Here is a 25525-nt window from a genome sequence, read left to right as displayed (position 1 = left end):
GCTCCCTGTCACTGAGTCAAGATTCTGAGTCATTTGAGTCAACGAAAACGTGCAAAGGGGAATTGTGTCAACTTTTTCACCCTCCAAATGAAATGACCTCACACAAAGTTGATTCACCCAGAGGAAGCTTACATCAGACTTAACATGTAAAGGCAAGGTCAGAAATTTGGGATTTTAAAGTGACTTTCAACCTCTATTTTAGGATGTAAGAATTTACAATATGCAGTGTTACGATATGCAGTGTACATAGAATTGCTCCCACAAATTAGTCATAGCCTAAAGCCGCAGTTTTATTTAAAATAAATTCCTTTAATTCTTAACGAGGAGAAGGAAAGTGCGCACACATCAAAGCTAAAAAGACAGTAAATGTGCTATAGCAGCACACCTTGAGTTCCCACTATAAGTGACTGAATGGTTGTCTGTCTCTAAATATGCCCTTTGATAGACCGGCAACCAGTCCGGTGAGTAGCCTGCCTTATGCCTCAGGTGAACTGATGAGTTTTAAGGTTCTTTGCAAGCTTTCGTGCAGGTGGAGAACAAAGGATGCATTTCTTTGAGCTACTTTATTATTATTAAAAATGGCTAAAAGGTATTTAAATAACACATGCAAAATGCCTGTTTCTCAACATGCGATTGGTACAAAAGTACAATTTGAAAAGCAGTCCTTGTTCCAAAAATATTTTCTAGTTCCACTGGTCACAAGCAGTAAAAGGGTGACTCGGTTCAGATTTTACAAGAGAAGCCCCACCACTTGGAATAAAAGCAGACACCGGCAACTGGCAAGTCTGAACACATCTAGTTTGTGAATTTGGTGCAAGAACCCATGCAGGAAAAACAAGGTCTCATGAGGCCAAGCTTTAGTTTGTCACAAAGCGACCCAGGAATGAAAATCTCCAAGTTAAAAAAAAAATAAAAGTCTGGTGGAAATCCTGAATCCAATTAGTTGCCTCCCTCCGGCTCCAACCGTGCCCCCATCGCAGCTGTGTTGTGCTCATCCAAGGGGGGCTGGGCCTGGTAAATCACATTGTCAACAAGGTCGTGGCTGTGGCTAGGGGGCCTGTTGGGAAGCGGGGGTGCCTGCTGAGGGGGCAACGGATACGCTTGGTAGACCCCCGTCTGAATGTTGTTTGCGTCTGTAGACACCTGAGAGTCTGTTGGCCCCGCGAAGGGCTCGTACGCATCTGAGTCTGTGTAGATGCCCATCTGCGCCCCCTTCCTCAGCAGGTGGGTGTAGACCAGCGTGTCCTCAATGGATTCGTATACATGGGACTCGTTGTCTTCGCGGGTTTTAGGGAAGCCGTTGTGCCCGGGCTTGAAACTGCTGCCGTTGGGATTGTAGATGGACACCTCATGACTGAGCTTCTTTTTCTTCTTCCTGTTTGGGCGTGCGCAAAGGAAAATCAGTGTCATACAAGAGCTCTAAGGTGTTCCACTTTAAAAGTCAGGCGAGGTATCATGTCTGTCGCGTAAAAATCTTCTTCAGGTGAGTTATCATGTCTGTGACATCTTAGCTCTTCTTTTTACTGAAAGCCAATGAAAAAAAACCACATGATCTTCATGATTTTGACAGATTTCAAGAAAGGCGCAATGAATGATTGCGTTGACTTTTCTGAAGTTTTTTAAGACAAAAAAACTAACTGATCATGATAAAATTGTTGCCATGGGAATGAGTAATAATCTGACGAACGATTGGTTTGATTTTTAGAGTACATACAATACTCAGATAGGGCACAGTGTTACGTATCCCTGCATTGTCTAATGCCATCCAATTAGAGGAGTTGTATAGCTTGTAAAAATTCAGCCTTTACAATAATTTTGCTCACTTTTAATGAACAATAAGTGGATATCGTGAAGTTGTGAAGAACTGCACTGCATCCCATCAGAGCTGTTTCAAAGTTGCTGTTACGTAAGACAGTCCAAATGTTGTGCTATCAATTAATATGGTTCATTCAGTCTTTTTTAAAAAAATATATAACTTCTCATTCTGTAATCTCTCTAAATTACGGATGCTCTTTTTAGTATTTACCCAACAAGTACGTTATTAGGTACTTGCCAAGACGTTCCTGTCCTTGTAAGCCTAAATACCACAAAGAGCATTTTTTGCCCCATCTTGCCACGAGGTTTTGACTTGTACATTGCACAAGGGAAAGAAATATATGTATTTTCTTGTATATGCATGTTTATACGTAATTTTTATGGTTTTATTGTTATGGCGTCAATGCATGATTTCTTTTCAGCATTTTCTCATAATGCTTCAGGGTATTGATTGAATTGAATACAACTTTATTGTCAAATGTGCTGTACGTATGTGTAAGGCATGAGCATACCCGATGCACTCGCAAATACATTTGAAAGGATTTGCCAGCCGAATATGTTTACTCCACACTGGCAGTTCCACGCTTCCCTACTAAGTAAATAATAATCTAAAAAAATAAATTGTTTATTGAAGAATCGTCAAATCATATATGTGCAGCGCTTACTTAATTACGAAACAGACAACCACCAGCACGGCGAGGAAAAGGATCACCAGGGCAGCGACCACGCTCACGACGATGATCAATAGTTGGTCTGAGTGAGAGAAAACGTTGGCCAAAGTTGCACTTCACTGTTTCCAATGTACAAATTGAACGTTGCACTTAATAGAAGTCGAAAACGTACTTTTCTGAACGGTTAGCTCGGTGATGACCATGAAGTCTCCCCTCTCGGGCATGCAGTTGGACATGTTGAGGTAAAAACTCTCAGACACGCTGATCTCGTCGGCCGCCTCGTCTTCCCTGCGACTGTAGTCCTCCTCCAGATTGTCGAACCTCTGCACCCGGATATTGGTGTGCCGGTTGGCACACTTGGGCTGGCTGAGGTTGACGAACTTTAAGTGCGCCTCCATCTTCGGGGGGAGCGTGATGATCCAGGAGACGGTCGCGTAGGACTTCATCCCTACTGGCCAACCGGGCGTCGCCAAAAGGAGTCTCGTGTCTCTTTTGGGGGACACTGTGAATATGTATCTCTCTGTGTTGGACAGAAGAGACCGTCAACATCAATACACAGGTATCTTATTTAACTATGACTATTACATTAATTTACTCAATTTGCCATGTGACTACGTATTGAAGAATAGGTTTCAGGAAAGTGCCAAGTTGTTCAAAAATAGGATTCAAACAGTTTGCTACCTGCTATCTCCTCTTTCAAACTAGCCATCAACAAAGGCTTCACGGACGATCTCAGCCCTCGGCCCCCCGATCCTCTCATGGTGACGGATACGTTGGTGTGGATTTGGACCTTCTGAATGGCCCCCTGAGGACAGAAGTGGCCTATAGTCATGCCGTCATCCTCCGTCAGGGCAATGACATTGTCATCGCACAGTTGACCCGGCAGGGACTGCTGCAGAGGTAAACAGGTGAGCTCCACAGTGCCATGAGGAGGAGGGCGGAGGGCCCAGGTCACAGCGTTCAGGGGGGACGGGAGGCAGCTGGGCAAGGAAGGAACCATAAGAGGCACTGGACCCTTTGGGCAGTTTTTAAGTTGACTGCAGCCTGTGCAAAAACATGGGGTATAGCATAGATCAGGGGTGTCAAACTCATTTCACACTGTGGGCCACATACGGACTCGGTCGATGTCAAGTGGGCTGAACCATTAACATTATACCATACTGTGCTATAAATAACCAAAATATCATCTCTTTCCTTTGTTTTGGTATAAAGAAGCATTTGGCGCTTTCATATCATTTGCTGTGTTGTGTCTGTCTCAGTGACAGACTGAGACTGCTGTTTTCTTCTCTGATCAAAACAATGTTGTCTTCTACTGTGATCAAAACAGTGTGCCCCCTAGCGGGTAATCCACAAATTGCATTTTATTTAAAATATTCACTCTGTGTCTTTAATGCATTTTTTTTCCACTTTTAAATTATCCTGCGGGCCAAATCGAACCTCCTTGGCGGCCGGTTCCGGCCCACGGGCCGTATGTTTGTCACCCATGGCATCGATGAAGGCTTTTATAGGAAGGTGGCAAAGAGTGCATCTGAAAAGTTTTCACTTTTCCCACATTTTGTATTTAGGGATGCATTTATACCTAATTCCAAAATTGAATATATCCACTTTTTTTAAAACTTTTTCTACACACGTTTTATATGGTTGTGTTTGTTTTAGGTTTTTTTTCCCCCCAATATATTTGCCAAATGTCAAAACTTTCACTTTGACATTAATGGGTGTTGTGTGTAAAAGTTAAAGAAACACTTGAAAAGTACCGCTGTGAAACAAGGCTATAATGTCAAAACATAGAAAAGGGGGACACTGAATAATTTATGGATGCATTGTGGATGAAAGTAGACTTTTTTTGGGCAGTTTTAGCCAGGACGTTGTTTACAGAAAAAATATGTTACATTTTTATAGACAGACTTAAATGTTAACAAACAGGAATTGCGGCATGAGCGGCTGCCATGAGTTTAAAAAAAAGCTTTGAACTCAAGCAGGCGTGAGTCAAATGCGGATTTACCAATGACTCCACTGGCTGTGACGTTGATGTCTTGAGGAAGACAGTCCTGAAAAGACAGTTGAGAAACGCCTCCGGATGGGACAGTGATCTTCTCCATGATCACAGAGTTCATCTTCATTTCACATTCAGAGGCCGGCTTCAGCCTTTCCACGTGCAGAGAAAGGCCCCTTGTTTTCTTCAGGTCCACGCTACAGAGCACTGCAAGGGACAGCGGAAAGAGTTATGGCCCTTTTTCTCCGAAGCCAGCGGCAAAACAAGATCCTTCACGTCACCGGAGGAGTTTCCCGCTGAGCTACTGTCATTCATGACTACTGTAAGCGTTGAGTACGCAAACCCGGGGGCGTCTATAAATCGCACTAGTCTTCCCGTCATCACGACGACACCTACGCTGATTTCAAAATTGTCGATGAAAAATAAATAAAAATTACTGGCACAGTAGACATTTTTGTTCACGGTAAAAAAAAAAAAAGTTTTGTCACACCGCAGGCCTCCCCAATGCGCTCAGTTTCACATTTTGCCGTCACAGTCTGCACTGTTGTTCCAACAGGATATGAAAATGGAAAATATATGTGACCTGCCGCAACATGTCGTATCTCAATCAGTCTTCCTAACTGTTATGTGTAGCAAAACTAAACAAACCGCTTGGGTAAAAATGTTCGGATTCAGGAGTCATTTGCTCAAATAAAACAATCACGGTCTACAACGTGAAGTAATTAGAGCGAAGAGCTCCCATTTAACTTAAGCATTAGCAGGAAACTGATTCTCTTGCATGCAAATTAAACAGCTCTAATTAATGTCATTACGCTTTTTATTGTGACGAAAAGGAGTCATTGAAAAAACGAGCTACAAGTCGTGAGCAATCTGTAAAGGGGAGATTCAAATTTTTCGGAATAATGGAAAAACGCATAAACATTCACTCCATCACACATATCCTTGTCAAAATTAATCCATCGAAAGCTTTTTCCAGTTTTTACCAACATTGTGACATTCATTTCTCATAAATAATGCATCAATATGAATGACAGCAGTAATTAAAAAAACTAACCACTTCTGTGAGTAGAGCTTGTTTGGATACACCATATGATAACCTAACTTTGTTTCCCACTTGACACCACATTAAAATTGACACAAGCTGTGACCACATTATTCCATAAATGTTCAAGATGCAGCACGTACAATGACTGCTCTCCACAAAAGAAACTTGCAGTCTAGTTAGGTTTGTGGGTTCCACGCTTCAGGATGTTTACCCAAACTTTGAAAAACAATATTAATGCTAGTCGTAAAGCGGATGATATACCTGGTGAGCGGATCTTTGAAGATGTCACCTTGAGTTTCAGGGAGAGTCCACGAGAACCAGTTCGCTTTCTGTCCATCTCACAATTCCTGAGAATCAGAGAAAAGTCTCCCTGATTCTGGACCGGCTGGGTGTCCCTCAGGCCCATCACCAGCGCCCGCCTGCCTTTGCTGTGGTACTCGGCCGCAGTTTCCTTCTTCAGACAACGTGGCTCCGTGAGGTCAAGGAACTGGATCGCTGCACTTTGTTTACCCGTGAGCTCAAAGTACCACTCCATCACGTCGTCATCGGGAAAACTCTCAGGGAAGTTTGGAGAGAGCAACTCAGAGGAAGATGTCCCTTGTGGCAGCGCTAACGTGATTTTGGCAAGAGCTAAAAGAGAAACGACATTTTAGATTCATGACAAGATGGAGAAGATTGTATTTGGAAACTAACTTACATTTGATGTCCTCCCCACCAGACAGGGCAAAATAGTCACTTTGGACTTCTAGTCCTGGTGGGACGTCCAGAGAGAAGCTACCCTGGTTTAGAATCTGAGCACCGCTGATGGGGCCTGTCCTGCAGTATTTGCCAATGAGCACAGTCCCGGTCTTCTGAAAGGCCTTTAAAGTGTAAGTTTGCATGTCTGAGCAGTTTTCAGATGGAGGAATTTGTCTCATTCCCTTGGTGAAATCCACTTGGACCGACTTTGGTCCCGAGGCTTTCAGGTTCCAAGTGAACCTGCGATGGAAATCCAACCACGGACCGAAGCCTGAAACTGCCCGCACGAGGTCTTCACCGCATGCCTTTGTGGTACATTCTGAAGAGAGATATTTACAGTCGTGAGCATCAGTCTCGCTTGGGGATGGGAACATTTTGTAAAATGTGCTCAAAGACCAAATTTTATTTTGAAAATGGAGAGATACACTAGGTCATTAGCCCATGATCTAAACCACAGTTTCAAACTCAAGGCCCGGGGGCCAGATCTGTCCCGTCACAGTATTTTATGTGGCCCGCGAAAGCAAATCAAAGAAGACAACTTTCATGATGCTTGCAAAAATCTCTCTCAAAATTTCAAATTCTCACTTGTAATGAATAAGAGTGATACTGTAAGCATTTTCTTGTTACTAAACCCCTCATTACAGTAACTTCAACAATAGATGAATAAACTGTCATTCTTGACTTCTTTATATGGTTTCAGTCATAACGGCCCTCCAAGGGAAACTGTAATTAAAATCTGGCCCGTGACAAAAATGGGTTTGACCCCCCTGATCTAAATAAAGAAAAAAAATAATTTATTTTCATTTCTAACTGAGTTACAAGTAATTTGAATTATTAAACTAATGATTTGATAAAATAAAGAAATACACTTGATGTTAAATGTACTGTATACAGTGGACCCCCGCGATTCATGGGGGATATGAACTCAGTCGGCCCATGAATAGTGAACATCTGCATTAAAAATGATGTGCAAAATAATATTTAAATTAACAAACAACACCCCCCCCCCATAAACCTCCAATATTCATTTTCCACAAAAAAACAATGGGGAAATTGGGAGAAACCCCCAACAGCGCCCCAAAATCTCAATAAAAATATTAAAGAATGTTGAAAAAAAATTGAACAATAAATATTACCAAACCATAAGCATGAAGGGGTCCACTCCTGTACATACAATTGCTAATATTTTGTTATATTTTCACTTTGAATAAGACAATCAAACAATTAAACAATTTGATCAATGCATTTTTCAAAAATAAGTGCATTTTTAATTAGCAGCGTTCCATGACCTACCCCTGGTCAAGACAACACTCAGACAACAGTGTTTAATTGTAAATCTTACCAATCTTTTGTGTTATCTCCACCCTGAATTCATTTTCAGGTCGGGGGCAATTGAATTCCAGAGAGACAGGGATGTCGCCTTCGAACAATAGTGACTCTTCACAATTGCGTGTCGTCGCCACAGAGCACACTTTGCATAATGATCCTTTGGCTAGCCTGCTGATGTTGACAGTGGTGCCTCGGTCAGGGGTGAACGTCAATGACCGGAACCCTAGAAATCAGTTGAAGAGAAGATGAGGGCCTGCATTTCAGTTCCACTGCACCAGACTAGATGCTTTCACTTTCGATTCTCTATGCTTTCTAAAATGTTCAATTTGCAATGGGGGGTTCAGTTATGAAGTTGAGATCAAAACTATCTCTGCAAAGGCTTAAATATTTGTCAGTGGTGAAATCAGTGACTGATTGACTGTCGTCAAAGAAGGTATCTGTAGAGCTAAAATGTATTCTCCATACAAGGTAAAACCCATCCAGATAGTTTCTAACGGCCACTTGTCCTTATCCTGGTCATGGGTAAAATGGATTGGTCGCCTGCCAATCGCAGGACAAACAACTATTCACACTCAATTTCACACATATGGGCAATTTAGAGCCTTTGCTAAATGTAGCAAGATTGTTTTTGGAATGTGGGAGGAAGCTGGAGTACCTGGGGAAAATCCACAAGTGCAAGGACATCATTCAAACTCCACACAGGCAAGCTGGGCCAAGATTCAAACCCAGAACCTTAAAATGTTTCGGCTAACCACTAATACACTGTGCTGCCAGTAGGTAACCTAATGTCACAAAATCCAAATTAAATTTGGTTAAGGGCGGCCCGGTGGTCCAGTGGTTAGAGCGTCAACCTCACAGTGCAGAGGTACGGGGTTCAATTCCAGCTCCGGTCTCCCTGTGTGGAGTTTGCATGTTCTCCCTGTGCCTGCGTGGGTTTTCTCCGGGTACTCCGATTTCCTCCCAAATTCCAAAAACATGCATAGCAGGCTGATGGAACACTCTAAATTGTCCCGAGGTGTGAGTGTGAGCGCGGATGCTTAGACAGCGGGGTTAGGCTCCAGCCCCCCCCCCCCGCCCCCCGCGACCCTTGTGAGGATAAGCGGATCAGAAAATGGATGGATGGATGGATAGATATTACAGTTTCGGACCTTGTGTACTTTATACATGTTGTAACTCTAGTCAAATTTGTCAGATATTACAGTTTATAATTATTGATCATGATTCTGTCCATATCTATATTTCAAAGTTTGAAAATATTTTTCCTGTCTTTATATATTTTCATGAGGTTATCCATGTGTGGCTTTTCCAAATTTCCATACAATTTACCCATCATTCAAAATAAATATCCAGCAAGTTGATAATGGAATGTATATGCAATATGGTACCTGTAGTTGAACCCAAACACACTTCGCTTGGCAGAGAGATATATAAAAGGCACACCGATACCATTTCGTAATGAAACTCATTTTCATTATGGTCCTGTTTGGTTTCTTTCACCAAGCAACAACCAGTACACTCCCAAAAGTCAACACCACCACAGCACTTCACGCAGGCTGTTAGTCGTAATGTAATCTGCGTGATTCTCCGGTTACCAACCAACATCACAGCATGGGTAACTTTGATCGTTTAATAATTAAACTCTTAACTTACCTGAAGCCAAACTGGAGACAAAAAGGAGAAAACAAAGTGGAGTTCTCAAGAGCGACATGCTGCCCAACATTTCACACGTACTATCACTTTGTTCCAGAGTGAAATTACTGAACCTTTGAGCACGCTGCCCCCATTCTGTCTTCGTCGGGGGTGGGGGGTAGGAAAAAAAGTGTTCGGCAACAGTAGATCGTTGATGAGACCGCACCGTATCTACTTCCTGGATTTGTTTGCGAGCGTGTATGGCAGTGTGGGTGTGTAAGTGAGGGTGGGGCTGGTGGGCGTGGCAAACTGCAGGTAAATGAAGCAACTGCTCTTCTGGCCAGCCAGTTTACGTACACTACGTACGTAAGTAAACTAAAAGAACAGTACGCGTGTTCCGCGTGGTGGAACTGTGATCTACTGGTTAGCACGCCGGCCTCGTAGTGCAGAGGTGCAGGTTTCGACTCCGGCTCCGGCCTTCTTGTGTGGACTTTGCATATTCTCCTCGTGGCTGCGCGGGGAGTACCTTACCCGGGTACAACGGTTTCCTCCCACATCCCAAAAACTTAGAGAATAAATAAAATATATTATAGCGTATTTTATTGTCCTGTATATTGTTTATATTGTGACAGATACAAATAAAGCACATATTGTATATTGAGTTTGATATTACAAATCTAGCATTATAAACATTGAAATCCACTTAATAATTCCGTCAGAAAAGGCGTACATTTTATAGCTGGATTATATGTTTTCAGTACACGTGCAGTGCAAAAGTTCTACACGAGGTACAGTATAAGGCAAACATTCTAGAAAGGTTCAAAACTACAAAGAAGGTTTGAAGAGAAAATTGTGCACACTTTACGATGATTTATTCTAGGCTATACGGGCGCCTACAAATATACAAAAAACATTGATATTGGTCCCACTAGAACTCACGCATACGTAAAGTACATTCATACCTTATCCTCTGAGGAGGTTTATTAGAAATCCAAATGACCAACATTTCAATAAACAGTCGTTCATTCGTTGTGGCAAGTAGTAGAATGGCTACAATTAATATTCGGTAGAGGCAGCACGGGCTCGTCAGATCAGATCAGTCATCTGGGTCTTCTCTGCTCCATCCCATTAGGTAGAAAGCCTGCAATTATAGGAACCGGCCATATGAGAGCAGCAACACTCCACACGATGATGACCAGAGTCATGAAACAAGCCACAAGTGTGGACTCGATGGGCTTTCTGTTCAGCCTCCAACTTTTGTCACCCTTCAGCTCGTCGAGGCTGAAATCCACGCAGCAAAACGTGACCTGGTCGCCGCTCTGCTGCCCCCTAGCCCTGCTGGGGCCGAGCCTCCTGTAGCGGGAGAGCCCGCAGCCCACGCACAGCCTCAACTCCTGCTGACCCCCGGTGGTCCCCAAATGCTCGATGACCACGGGCGAGATGGCCCGGTTGAAAGAGGCGGAGAAAAAAGCCCGCCCGTGGTTGTTGGTGGTGTAGATGAGCACGTCGCACTGGAAGCCGAAGCTGCTGTCCCAGCGGGCCACCAACGAGGAGGGCAGCAGTCTCTGGACGCTCACGTTGCAATGGGACGGCGTCTGCAGGGACGACGCGTCCGGAGACGCTTCGCTCCCTTCCGCGGACCTCTTGGACAGGCGCACATCCATTCCTAGGTCGGCCAGGAACCTGTTGGAGGAGTTGACGGGCGGCAGCAGCATGTCCTCGTCGCTCCATCCCTGGCATCGCTGGACAAGTCCGGCCACTGCGGTCAGAGCCAGCAGCAGGGTCGGACACTTATTCAGCATGACCCGGGGCGCGTGTCTCCTGCTCGCATGCCGCGTGGGACGAACCGCTGGTGATTTTTAACCGCGCCGATCCAGGTGGAGAGATTCTATCCTCTGCCCGAGTGGTGCGAATGGAAACGTCCAATGGCTGTCACATACGCGCAACCCCTCCTCCCTCCCTTTGGATATTCTCCTCATCCAACGGTGTCCTGCGCGCCTGTGGCACCCATGCTTCACTCACTCCCTTTCCCCCCATCGCTGCTATTCCAAAGGAAAACCGAAATGGAACGAGAGGTAGAGAGACATATCTGTATGTTTCTGCCATGTCATTGCTTGTAGCTGTTCTCTGATACGAAACTGCTTTCCGTCTTGAAAAGTGATGGAAAGTGAAAATATTTCGTTTCTCTTCTTATGTAGGTATATTTTAGGTATGGGTTGGCTGCTTGAATTGAGTGTTTATTTCAACAACCTTTCACTATTACTCCCTATATTTGAAAACATCGATATCTGAGTCTTCTACTTATTTTGTCGTTGAAAACACACACACACACACACACACACACACACACACACACACACACACACACACACACAAAAACACACACACACACACACACACGAACCCTTGCTTCAGGTCGGAATAACATGAAAAAAATTGCTCCTTAAAATTTGAAATTTGCTCCTCAATTGAGACATAGATTAGCAAAATTGCTTCAGAAAGAAAATAAGTTATTTCGAGCCTTGCTCATTAGATTGTTCAAGTGAACCTATTCAAGTGGACCGTGGTTTGCCCCGGATTACAATTTTAGTATAGAAGGAAATAAATGCTGTATTTGTTTTAAAAACAAACATGCAGTCAGGCTTTTGCACTTGTTCTGGGATGTTCCAAGTCTCAAAACAGGCACAACACAATAAAATAATTGTCCTTCCACATCACCTCTTGTCCTCTGTGCAGAAGAGGGAAGGGGGTGAGAAATAATAATGGCAGCATTATGTTCATAATTATGTATTGTGTCAGAAAAGACAATCAGCTTTTGGCAGAACTCGATCGTTAAACAGGATTAACAAAGAGATGATTATTGTAGTCTGCAATTTTTTCTTAGCAGTTGATAAAGCCAACAAACATCACTTGAAGGAACTGTTTGCCTCTGTGTTGTTTAAATAGCATCATTTGCTGCTGAGGGCCTGGCTTCGTGGATTTGATGTGATGGTCAGCTGACGTGAAAAACACTTTGGCCCCAATTTGCACCTGAGAGCACTCGTCCTCTTCTGTTTTAATTATGACAGCAAACCTTTTCGCTTGCAGATAATTGTGGGCTTGTTTAGTTCCGTTTCTGCACACTCATACAGTTCAGTCTTCCTAAACACGGGTCCCCCAATCTCAGATATGCCATTGTGAACAGAGCAAAAATGTAAATGGTTTTCTTGTTCATTAATTATGCTATAAAAATGTAAATTGGTTTGGTGACAAAAATACAAATGGGACTAAGATAAAGTCTCTTGTGCCAAAGGAGAATGCATAAAAGATTCATTGACTCAAAGTGTGGCTCTTTCCACAGGAAGCCGAGATGAGGAAGCATTTGTGGCATGCGGCTGGCCGGCAGCCGCTCTGTGCTGGATCAGACACCATTAGTCTGAAACGCAGACTCTGACTTAATGAGAAACCAAGAATTAGCTCTGTGCATGCTCATAACCGCAAAGTTCAGCTCCGCTCTCACATCAGAGTCTGGTGAAATCCCGATTTGTCTCCTGTGGGCCTGTCATATCACCAATCACTGCCAGGACTCATCACCACGGCAACCAAATGGTGCTCTCCCTGGAGGTGAGAGAACAGTGCAGTCCACTGATGAGGAACAATACAGTATGTTCAGTGGAGGAAGAGAGTCCTAATATTTCACTGTCGCCGTTTAGGGTCTGATTAAAGACAACCGTGTCGAGCAAAGTAGTAGCAGAAGAAAATAGTGAAAATGTGAATTGGTACTGTAACCGCTACATAAATGTACTTAAAAATATTTATTATTATTTATCTACTGTGTAAATGAAAAGAAGAAAGGGCAGCACGGTGGCCCATTGGCCAGCACATCTGCTCCACAGCCAAAGGTTTTGGGATCTGCTTCTGAAATCTTGTGGCGCAGCTATGTTCTCCTGGGCTTGTGTGGGATTTTTCTGGGAATGCTGGCTTCCTTCCACATTCCAAGAAAACTGCATATTAGGTTAATTAAAGACTCCCATAGGTGTGAATGTGTGTGTAAGTGGTTGTCTATTTGTGCCCTGCATTTGCCGAGTGACCAGTCCAAAGTGTATCCCACCTTTCTTCTAAAGCTGCCTGGGACAGGCTCAATCTTGCAAGCTGCAATTCCAATGAAGACAAGAGCTATAGAAATTGAAAGGGTTGGATATTTATGATATCACGACTGACTCAAGTAAGAAAAAGGAACCCTGTGTGTGTGTGTGTGTGTGTGTGTGTGTGTGTGTGTGTGTGTGTGTGTGTGTGTGGAGAGAGAGAGAGAAGAGAGAGTAAGAGAGTCTCACATTTGCCAAAAGACATCTTGGAAAACATTCTGTGGACTGATGAGACAAAAATTGAACTTTTTGGAAGATGTGCGGCCAGTTACATCTGAGGTAAAAATGGCACGGCATTTGATGAATAGAACATTGTGCCAACAATGAAGCATGGTAGTGGCAGTGTGATGGTATGTGGCTGCTTTGTTAACTCAGGACCAGGACAACTTGCTGTTATTGATAGGACAATGAATTCTGCTGTCTCCCAGAAAATCCAGAACGACAACATCCGACAATCAGTTTGCGCCCTCAAACTCAAGCGTTCTTGGATCATGCAGCAGGACAACAATCTGAAACACACCAGAAAGTCCGCCTCTGAATGTATCAAGAAAAAACAAGTTATGTTGAAGTGCCCACGTCAAAGACCGAATTTGAATCCAATCAAGCTGCTGTGGTGTGACCTTAAACACACAGTTTATGCTCGAAAACCCTCCAATATGGCAGAGTTAAAGCAATAATGCGAAGAAGAGCGGGCCAAAATTCCTCCACAGCTATGTGAAAGACTCATCACCAAGGATCGCAAATGCTTGATTTCAGTTATTACTGCCAAGGGTAGCACAACCCATTAGTAGGTTCGGGGGGCAATTACTTTTTCACCCAGGGACAGGTAGGTTTGGATTTTTTTTGTGTGTCTAAATAAATAAATTAATTTAAAAATTGTCATTTAGAAAATGTATTTTATATTTCCTTGGGTTGTCTCTGTGTGATAGTAAAATTGGTTTGATGAACTGAAATCTTTGTGTGTGATAAATATGGAAAGAACCCAAATATCAGGAAGGGGGCAAATACTTTTTTCATGGCACTGTACCTGTACACCTTTGACCCTTGAAAAGTTCAAAAACAAATCTTGTGATGCATCCCTAATTCCCATATGCTCCCTAATATCTGCAGAGTCAATGGATGTCCTGGTTGTTGCAGTGGCGAACATCAGAAGTAGGTGTGCTTTGGACTGCGTTTGTTCTGGTTAGAAACCAAAATCAAACATTCAAATACTTTTAGACTTTTGGCAGCATGATTCAGTCTTCTTCACTTGATTCGTGGTTACGCACTTCAAGTCAACAAACGTCTAGGTTACGCATCATCGAGTAAATGAGAGCCTGGCTAAGAGTGCTCAATGCAGTGTAACTCCTGGGCGTAAAATTAGGTAGCTTCAATTCCATAAATTCAGAAAGAAAATCATTGATACTGAAAGAATGACTTTGTCATTCTGCAGCATACTATGCATACCAATCCGATTTCCCAGGAGTGACGGATCATTGCAACCAAGAAGAGGCCCGTTGAATGAGGCAGATTGACCGCGACTGTTTTTGAGTTTTGGGTGGTGGGATAGCCAATGTGTTGCTCTGGGTGGTCTCCTGGCATTAAGGCACACAGTCGATGCTGCAAAACATTGTCCGTGCTCACCCTTCCCCAACCTCATGAGCACTAATATTTCCTAAAGTCAAGTTAATTTCTCGATATCTGTGTAACGACTAGCTTTGCTCATAGTTGTCTTAGCTCAGGGCTTCTCAGTGACAACAAGACCTTCTTGCATTGAAGAGCTACTACAACGGTGTGTTGTAGCAAAAGACAAGCGAGATCAGAGTGATTGATGGAGATGATGCCTTAAGATCTTCCTTTCCAACCACACATCTGACCCTCCTACATATCATGTATCCAGCCATGCTTCTCTCCTCCATGTGAACAGATAAGTGAAGGACACATGAGTCTGTCAATGTGAAACACAACCAGAGAATAACATCACACTTAGTGGGCTCTGAAAATGACAGTCAGGGGCATGCAGAGTCCCATCAGGAAGCTCCTTGCTCTTTTTGGGGAGCTGAGATGGTGCTTCTCTGTGGTGCGACAAACACCCCCAACCCACCTCTCATTGATGGCAAGTGCACATTGTTCGGGGTCACCTTGAACAGGTAAAGGCAAGCCCCCGCCCAAATGCATTCAGTGATCAGTTTTCCATATAACGCACTGCTGCTCCAGTAGCTCTGTGTGGTCATTTGTCTTGTGGTACTCTGCTCGTGAAACGTAATCGTCCCCAGAAACCTGCAGAGAGAACCACCAGGGTGATTACCGTTTTTTGTCATAGTGGGAACGGGGAGGCGGATGTGGGTAGAGTAGGATGATTGGTTCCTTTCAAAAGAGATTTGTTTGAAAAACAACCAACAATCTGCTGAGACCCAAAGACAACACAGCAATTCACAAATGCTCAGTTTGAACCCCCCACCCTCTCCCGCCCCCCAAAATCGGCTAGAAAGTCTTTGTGGAATCATACACAGCTATTTTGGGCTGCTCGTTAGAGAAAAATGAAAACAAGTGGAACATTGAGACAAAGATGGAGCATTGAAATAGGATGAGACTTTTCTCAGAAGTCATTCCATGCCTTGTGTTTGTTTTTAGTGAGTTGTTGCTCAACAGATTTGTGGCATCAAAATTGCCAGCACAGACAGCATAAACCCGCCACCTGTCCCTACATTTTATTTTTCTCATTTTCCCTCATGCCCCATTTTAAAAAGTCTGTATGGATTAAAAACACAAGCAGGGACAGCAAATATATTCACCAAGCGTTACTGAACAATTGAAAAAAAAAATCTATTATCTTATCTTATCTTATCTTGTCTACTGTAGGCCAGCAACAATTTGTGTCACAGGAAGAACAATTAAATCATAGATGGCAGAAGATACAATGAATGTATGTATCCACATTCACTGGCCACAACAGTTGATCGCCTGGAAATTATGAATATATGAATGCTGTTCGCAGTATTATTAAGATATTCCTGTATTTTGTTGCAAACCAAAATATGCTGATTAATATACAGGTCCTGGATCGGATTCGATTGTATAAGTGTTGTTGCCAAGGTAGTACACAGTTGCTTGGATACTTAAATGTGAGAGAGAAGACATAGGCGAAGGCATTAGACAAAATTCTGATATGTAAAAACGGAGTCAGTGAGGGTGTCATTTAATTGCCCTCATAATGTGAAAGAATATGAATCAAATAATTCTTTCAATGTGTTCCTACTTTGCTTGATGGAAATAGATTGTGTCGACTTGCAAAGTTTGGTTGGTAACCAAAAAGCAAATCCCTCCTTGGTGCTCGGCGGTACAGTATTTAATAGAGACCACATGGATTATTTTATCCTTCTGAGTGTTTTTGGTGTGGTTCCAATACTAATCCCTCTGGTTTTATTGACTCTTCATACATTAAGGTTTATAATTTGCTTTCTCTTGAGTTACAAATGCACATCTTATCATACTACACAAATTATTTCAGTATTTCTTTTCACGGTGTTGCTCATTCCAAGAAATTACAACAGTCGATCCAGTTCTCAATCAGACAATAATAAAATGAGGAAAAAAGAATCAGATGTATTGATCGGAAGGCTTCTTATCAAGCCTAGTAGGGAGAATTTACGCTTCCACTGTGGTAGAAACCCATTGCTCCTTCACTCCCCACCTCATCCACACCCGCCTGAAGCAAAAGTGCCCACTTGCCTCTGATGTATGACTGCAGGGCTCCAGTAATGCCTCATGTTTATCTTCCAGATGCAAGGCTACGAGTGTTCTGCTTTGGTTTTGCTCGGATCAGCTCAGACTGGTTGACTCTTTTATTACTTCTTTCTGCATTTTAGATCAACGACTAGCTTCCTTCCTCACTGGCTTCTCTCTGTGATGAGGAGCAGTGCGAATGGAGGTGATCTCTTACTCATAAGTCTCTCCACACTGGCATCAAAGATATGTTCCCCTCCGATGGAAACCCTCCTGAGAAAGGACTTCCGGGTGCCGCCAATAAATGAGTCAGTCGTATTTCATGTTATTGATTTGTAGCCTAACAGTTTAATATGTATGGATAACCTATTGCAATTAAATATGATCATCGACTGTAGTGTAATGTGTTAGAATTAATTTAGTATATTGGTTAATGTCACGGCACGGTGGGCGACTGGTTAGCACGTCTACCTCACAGCGCAGAGGTGCAGGATTTGATTCCGGCTGCAGCCTTCAGAGGTGCAGGATTTGATTCCGGCTGCAGCCTTCCTGTGTGGAGTTTGCATTTTCTCCTGCATGGCAGGTTAATGGAACACTCGAAATTGTCCCTTAGCATGAGTTTGAGTGCAGATGGTTGTTTATCTATGTGTACCCTGCGATTGGCTGGCAACCAGTTCAGGTTGTCCCACGCCTACTGCTCAAAGACAATTGGGATAGGCTCCAGCATGCCCTCGACCCTCATGAGGATAAGCGGATTACAAAATGGATAGATGGTTAATGTGACCAAGCGTTTAGATAGATTAGTGAACTAATGTATTGTAGTTGAAACAAACCACAATTGTAGTTTATTTGACGCAATGTTTGGGTGAAATATTTAACTCATTTGTTGGCTCGAAAGTGACCAAATTAACTACTTTTGGGATGGTGCTATAAAAACCGATCTGCTGGTTTAAAAAAAAAAACACCTGTTTTTCGAGTGCATGTAGGCATATTCATATTCATTGGTGCTTTTATAAATGAATAAGAAAAAACAAACAAAAAAATTAATACGTTAGAATCATCTACAGTACCTATGTATGCGTCTCTCAATCAATCATATGGGAACTGAGGATGGAACTGTTTTCTGTTTAGTATCTTGTACTGTATATTTATATGAAAATGTGCGTTCATATTTGTATTTCCTTTTATGAGTTAATAAACAAAAAAAAGCAAACAAACATGTAATTAACACATTTGTACCTTTTGCATGTATTGGAACAGAGCAGAAGAATTAAGGCTTTGTGATGTAATTAGTTTTGTTTGCCGTAATTAGTTTTGGTTGTCTTTTTTTTGGGGGGGTGAGATGTTATACAAATGTACAAACTGGAATTTGTTTTAAGACTTTTATTTGCTGGGCTAGCAAATACAGTAATACAATACTATACATAGTTTTTCTTGACGCTGTACTGTGTGTTCATCAGGCGTACCAGACTGCGTCATGATTGTTCGTTTCAATAAAGTTTATTCAAACCAAGATGGCAGCGCTCGTTGTGCAGTCGTGCGCTGTAGACTCAGGTCATTGACAGCAACATTTAAGCCTTCACATCATATTTGCAGGATGGAGTTTTTAACCATGATACAGACAACGACTCGGATATAAAACAAACCAGGTAAAAAGCACTCTACTTCCTCTAATTTACTTTTGTATGCCGCAAGACAGACGCGAGTGTCACCAAATCAATAGTAACTCTTACCATGAATGGACAATACTAGCGATAACTAGGCGATTAATAGCCGAATAGGTGTCTTGAAAGAGAGCTATTCATTTTGCAATCTGTATGTGATTGTGGTTGTTTCTTGCACTGCATCACAGCTGTGTCGGAGTCATAATATCACACACTGCCTTCGCTCATTTCTTATCAGGTTCATGAAGCAAGCGATTTTGTCATTTTAAACCAGGCAGACCTTAGGATATTGTTAAGTCAATTTATAACAAAGCACGAACTGTAATAAAGTACACAAAGCGCCCTCTGCGAACCTCGAACTCTACTGCTTTCAATGATGCATATACTGTAATATTGTTCTTGATCTAATTTTCCATCAATTGGAAAAAATTCTAAACATTTAGTTCTTCTTCTTACCAAAATCGCCCCCTACCCCCAGTCCCGACTCATATTGGTTTTCTTCTTGTACTTGGAAAAACTGTCTTGCGTGTAACAACCAAGCTTGCCCTACTTATAACCCTGTGAAAGTGTTCATTTAAAACAGCTCCATTTTTTGTAAAACAATGGGAATGTGGAACATAAAACATGTAGCAGGTCATCAATAAATGAAACACTTTACATGGTTTTGGAGCCACTTGTTTTTTCAGGAGATTGTGAGATCAGTGGTCACCATAGAAACACATTCTTCGTCTCTCACCCTGCCATGTCTGCAGTGATCCTTGATGGACACATTCCCACAAGCCAGTTAGCAAGGACATCGTCCATGTGAAATTGTCACGCATCTTAGTTTGTCAATCTGTTAGGCTGCTCTATTTCATCGAATTCACATTTATATTTTGCAAGTTATTTATTAATCTGATTTTTTTGTGTCTTTTATTAGAGGTGGGGTGTCATCATCACAGAATGCATAAACATGGCAGCCATATTGGATCAAATATGATGTAAACACGTCAGGTTTTTTAACTTACAAGAAATTATAGGTTTCCAATACCGTGTTTTAATAGTAGAGGTCAGTGGTTGTATTTTGAGACACCACCACGTAATATCCATTCAATGTATCCCCCTCATTCACAGTCTCTGCTTGATTAATTCATATTTTATTTGGAAATGGAGTGACATTTTGCCTCGTAGCTTCTGCCACGTTTATTCATACTTATTATTTCGTGTACAAGTAGTTTACGTTGTTCTCAGTTTGTATTCTCGCATATTCCATCTATATATATATATATATATATATATATATATTTTCAGTTCAGGCCAGCGGTTGTCACTCACATTCTGCCAACCGCAAGTAGCCTGGCGTCTACCGTTTACAAACATGAAAATAGCTGTTAGGTTAAGTGAATTTACTTTAATCAGAAACTATCCCTTTGACCTGACAACTGCCATTTCTACCAATTTCAGCATTTGTTTTTGTTTTCTGTGACAGAGTCATGAAGATGTTAAGGAGATGGATGCCTCCGTATCCTCACACTGTTGTCCAGTCAGGCCAGATCAGGACTGCTTTCCTCACCCTTGTCCACTGCCAGTTGTCCCCTATTATCCGCACGCTGTTCAGTGAGACCGGCGTGTGGGAGAAGGAGTATCGGACAGAGACCCGATGCAGAGTGGAGCAATGGTGGCACCCGCGGATCATGGCGCAGTGGCAAAAGGACTCACTGGAAAAGGTGCAGTACCATCCTCATCCTGCAAACATACTTGAGCGTGCTTATTAGCATTAGAAGAACGTTTTGGTTGCTAGGAGACAATGACATGTAAAGTGGGGCTGTGCTAATAATCAACGTTATCGATCCGTTTTCTTTTATTTGTGAGGATGTATTTGTGTTTTGTTTTTTTTCATGCGTCCTTTCGATGTGCACTGCTTGTACTAACAACATGGCTGCAAACATAGTGTTGCTATTTTACAGAGCATAGTCTCTGTTCCCACCTTAGCAACTTTTCCAACCCCTTGAGTTATTAAATTTCAAACAAATGATAAGAAACTTGAATTCTTTCGAAGAAACACAAGAGTAGAATTAATCTGACATTGGGTTTTTGTATGTCAAGAACCAAGCCCAGTGGAAGGCAATTGCGGAATCAATAACGCTGAATGTCGTGAGAGACATGGTTCCCATTTATATGTTGCAGAAACAAAATATTTTTATGAAATTTGACGCTCAGTGAACAAAAAACAAATGGAGGAATCATTTGAAATCCCAGAAGAGGGGAAAAATAAAAAAGTAAATGCTGTTTCAAATTGTCATTTTTCTCTGATTTTTCTCAAAGCAAAAGTCAAAATCGATTCAAATGAAAAAAAAAGATGGCCATACCGCCCAACTATAATGTCAAGCGTTTGTTTGTGATCGATGCTGATTTTTTGATCAATAGACTTGCAGGCTGGGTGAATAGCGCACAAAATGATCACACTCATTCGCTGATAGTATGCTTGTTGTTGCCTGTTCCGTGGTTATGTGTTGAAATAGTCAATGCTGAAGCCCTCAAAAGTGAACTAAAAAATGCAGCTGATGATGTGGTACACTGAGGAAAATGCATAATTTTAAACTATGTTTATGGAGTAGCAAAATACATAAATGAAAAAAAAAAACATTTTTGTCCATATGTAGGTACACTTCTACAAGAATGGGGGGGACCCCCACCCAATCCACCGCATGTATTTCGGTGTTTTAAAAGGCTTTCTTGAAATTACTTGATTAAGCAATAATTACTCATCCACCCAAATGATGATCCACTTTTACTTGTAGTCTCCGGCTGATTAGACATCCTAATAGTCTGATGGTGCAAGCGACAGTGATGAAGTGTGTTCGTGACAGCTCTGGCACTAATTAATTTATTGAAAAATTCATGGCTCGGGTTTCCTGTAATCATATATAGCTTGATGTATCTGGCACTTCCTCAGTTGCCAGGGCAACACTGTTATGACCGTAAACCATCCATTCAACAATGCTACGACTCGGAATCGTGTCTGACACTACAATCAGAGCGCGTTGGAGCCTCATACAGAAAAGCACAAGTCATTGCTCTTCCTGTGCATGTGATGAGATGAGTTATTGTTCTTTTTCTTCACCTCCACGTGTTTATGCACACCTTCCCATCACATCTTCCTACAATATTCATGACTCTAGCCGGCTTTCTCATTTCAGGATCAAAATCGGGAAAAGTTCTATGTTCTCTCCATGTTCCCATATCCATCTGGACGACTGCACATGGGCCATGTGCGAGTGTACACGATAAGCGACGTCATTGGCCACTTTCAGAGAATGAGAGGTTATCAGGTTTGTGAGCCGTTTTTGTTTTATCCTAACCATGACTACATCAATAATGAACGCGATGCTCTCAACTTGTAGAGATGAATGTTTCGTTGGTCCCAGTTGACGTTTTCCTTATTACTGACAATATTAATATCTGACATGCAAAACTTGCTCATTGTCAAACACAATATAAATAGCATCCACATTTGTTAAACAATTGAGTTCAACATCACTATCATTTTGGTACTCCAATTTGGTGCGCAAAAATGTGGTGATCTACAGTAAATATTGCCATTTATATACGGTGGATAAAATGGTTGCACACAACTTTCTTCAAATGCCGTTTTTGGTGATTCAAAAAAAAAAGACGATTATAAATCATTTCAAACTGTTTCCATCATTATTAATGTGACTTATAACCTGTGCAAGTTAATTAAAAAAAAAAAAATCAAAGTACCGGTACAACTAAAACCACTGTGACAATGTGGTTGAATTCACTTTCCGGGGTCTTTAAAGGTAGAGTATGTGTACCCTTTAAGATGTGACTACAAAAAAAACGACAAAATTTTATTTCAGTTTAAAGAAAGGGCACATTTACTGGTGGCAGGTGTGTGCCGACAGCCTCATACATGGCAATTTTCCGCGGATCCGCGGAAATCCGCCGTTTTATTTCTTAAATTGATCATTTTTGTGAATTGTGTAAATTTAATACACTTCATCTTCAGCATGTTTAGTGCCACTTTTGTAAGTAACCACGCCCCCGTCCAGGCCACGCCCCCGTCCAGGCCACGCCCCTTCCGCTTTTTTCATCACTCGCCATTGCCATGTATGCAGCCTTGAATAGTAGTTTGAACGTGATTGGTCTATTCTGAACATAGCCACATCCCCCGTGATAAGAGGATGTGCAGAAATCATATTATCTCATTTGTTTATTTTTAATTTCCCTCTTGGAAAGATTTTCCCCTCTTTCAGTTGAGTTGTACAGGTTAGAAGCCACAGTAATTGTGGAAAAAGTTTTGAAATGATTTATGTTCATATCTTTTTGCATCTCACAGAACCCTTGCATATGTGTAGACTTTTTAAATCCACTCTACTATTAAGACGCCAATAACATCATTACCTCTGTAAGGGAACCTATTATTAGATGGTGCGCACATTCTAATTGCAAGTGTTATTGACACTTTCTGTATATTTCCGACTAAAAGTTGTGCTTGCGCTTCAGCTTGGGTGATCTCATTAAGACTTATTAAGATGTCATGAAGGTAAAAGTAAAATCCATAGTCTTGATGATCTTGAGCACCCGGCTGAATTATTGACTCCATTCAGCACAGCAGTTGATGACAATACTCTTGTTTGAATCCACTTTAAGTGTAGGCATTGATGAACGAGTCACTGCACGCCCCCCCATCTTGATGACAGCCTTCATTCAGTCCCCCGCGCAACCACCATATCCCGCTCTTTGCCTCCCATGGAGCATAACAAGCCCCTTGGATGTCTTTCCCTGGTGCATTTTAGATTACGTGCTGTCACCTGTAGGGAAAAAAACCCCTCTTTAGCCTAAACATGAAAAAGGTTTCACAAGACTGGCAAACTACCTCCTGCACACCAGCCTACGTTCTCAAAGCATCTGTCAGGAAAGTGAACCTGATTGTTCTGTATGCACACACCGTCTACCCCCTGTTAATTAACGAAGGTACACTCAATAGATGGTCACGCACTGTTGCTATTTCCAGCTTGTTGTGCGGTTCCTGTGTGCGCTGTGTGTCAACAATTTTTCACTCGGGAGAAATGTCTGCTTTTCAACAGTCTCATCATTAATGAACTTCTAATGGCAACAAGTCCAAAGGAAACACGTTTACACTTGACTGAGCTTAAGGGTCGCGACAAGTGGTGCAAAAGTGAAAAGTGCCTGGCTGTCAAATGCACAACTAAAACAAATGGGCGGTAGAGTTGTGTAATGAGTTTGTGGCTCACCTTACTCTTGGCATACTAGCGGATTAGATTTCTTTGTCTTTTTTTTTTTTTTTAACAAGAGACCTCTATTGTTTTGTTTCAAAACAAAGGCTGAAGAAAGGTAAAATAATATTTTACAAGCAAATATTATTTCCATGTTGTTGTTTTTTTTTTGGTGATCCCCCACTTCACATACCTTTGAACACAGGTAAATATGATCTCAAAATTTACTACACGAAAAATTATTCCATTCTTGTTTATCATTTACAGTACGTCAGTGTTCAGACTGAGACATCACCACTGAACTAAACGTTAACTTCAGAACAAGATGACAAACTTGTGTTGCCAAAAATCTGGTTCAATGATGGGTCTTCCTAAATGTTACTTGAAGCACTGATTTATTCAGTTTAATTCTTTGCTCTTCCCTGTATTCCTTGAAAAGAAGTTGTAAAACCACATATTTTCATTGGGACTTCATCTGGCCACTGGATAAATGTATATATATTTTTTTAAATCATGTATGATGTGTTTTATACAAAATATGTATTTTATGAACAAAACCCAAAAAAGATAATAGAAAATTGGCATTCATTTCAGGTAGATTTAAGAAAAAAATGCTATACATATGGGGGACCAAAGAGGAAGGCTTTTTTTCCCACAGTATGTCTACTGATTGTTAATCGGTCATTTACAGGTTAAAACACCAGTCTTTGCCATCTCTGCATAAACAAAATACATGTAATATAGATCCATAGAAACATAATATGGCGGTGGTCGACTGGTTAGCACTGGTTAGCAAGAAATCAAGCATGAGTCTTGCTTTCTTGCGATGGAAGTAACAAGTCAGATTTCTTTGTCAGACTGGCACCCACTTGTTCCATGCTACAGTCGGCAGATTTTGTCATTAGGTCCACTTTTTTCCGCTTTTTCCCCCTCTCCATCTCTCCACTGCCTCCTGTCACTCATGCTGTGCCTCCATTACGCTGGATTAGGACTGCACCTGTGCAAAGTGGGACCGATCTTGACTTTCGCAGACATGGGAATAAGCGCCACTCAAGCTATTAACGATGAAAGGATTATTTTGCCCCGTCAATCTCTTGGAACCTTGAGCTCACTCAGGCAACCTCTCTATTAGAGCAGACACACCATTTCATGTTAAGAGAGTTCAAGACTGAATGAACAACAGTAGAAGCGCAACACTAATGAGGAGGATTTATTTATTTATATCCCTGCCTTTGTTATTTGCACAGGCTGTCGTTGGCTTGCATCGGGATCGATGCGCATGCATGTCTTTGTCCCGAGCAGGAACATTGGGCCACAGTGCTGAGCTCTATTAGCCTAATACGATCTAGTACTTGGCTCTAAAAAGGAGGCCAATGCAGTTACCAAGGATACCAACTCTTCTGAAACATCAGACCTGTTAAAGTCTGTGCAGTGATCCTCTCCAGTCCTCGACTCCATGACGGTGTGCTTCTCTTTTCTCATGCCTTCCACTCCTGTGCTTTCATCTCATTTGGCTCTCACTGAGCAGAAAAGCACCCCCGAGGAGCAAAAGGGGAAGGAAATGGTATT

The 25525-nt window shown here is 41.9% G+C and overlaps 3 protein-coding genes across 3 annotated transcripts in view; 1 reads left to right on the top strand and 2 right to left on the bottom strand.

Annotated features, from left to right (window-relative positions):
• Positions 1-544: 544 nt before the first annotated feature.
• cdcp1a (CUB domain containing protein 1a) lies at positions 545-9486 on the bottom strand. The gene is made up of 9 exons (XM_019872953.1): positions 9242-9486; positions 7605-7814; positions 6222-6581; positions 5786-6154; positions 4489-4686; positions 3168-3530; positions 2659-3006; positions 2481-2568; positions 545-1375 (listed from the first exon to the last, which is right to left on the bottom strand). Exons 1-9 carry the CDS (start codon positions 9309-9311, stop codon positions 940-942), a joined length of 2442 nt encoding a protein of 813 aa, XP_019728512.1. The 5' UTR covers positions 9312-9486; the 3' UTR covers positions 545-939.
• Positions 9487-9798: 312 nt separating this feature from the next.
• On the bottom strand, positions 9799-11391 carry tmem158 (transmembrane protein 158). The gene has a single exon (XM_019872982.1). It carries the CDS (start codon positions 11020-11022, stop codon positions 10321-10323), a length of 702 nt encoding a protein of 233 aa, XP_019728541.1. The 5' UTR covers positions 11023-11391; the 3' UTR covers positions 9799-10320.
• Positions 11392-18559: 7168 nt separating this feature from the next.
• lars2 (leucyl-tRNA synthetase 2, mitochondrial) overlaps positions 18560-25525 on the top strand; it is a 30428-nt gene continuing 23462 nt past the window's right edge. Inside the window, exons 1-3 of the mRNA XM_019872942.1 lie at positions 18560-18698; positions 20182-20419; positions 21893-22024. Of these exons, the coding sequence (XP_019728501.1) occupies positions 20186-20419; positions 21893-22024 (366 nt within the window). The 5' untranslated portion in view covers positions 18560-18698; positions 20182-20185. The remainder of the gene's footprint in view (positions 18699-20181; positions 20420-21892; positions 22025-25525) is intronic.

This window comes from Hippocampus comes, unplaced genomic scaffold, assembly GCF_001891065.2.
Source record: "Hippocampus comes isolate QL1 unplaced genomic scaffold, H_comes_QL1_v1.1 scaffold242, whole genome shotgun sequence".
Taxonomy (NCBI): Eukaryota; Metazoa; Chordata; class Actinopteri; order Syngnathiformes; family Syngnathidae; genus Hippocampus; species Hippocampus comes.
Note: the sequence above shows the minus strand (reverse complement) of the source record. Positions and strands in the feature narration are given on the sequence as shown.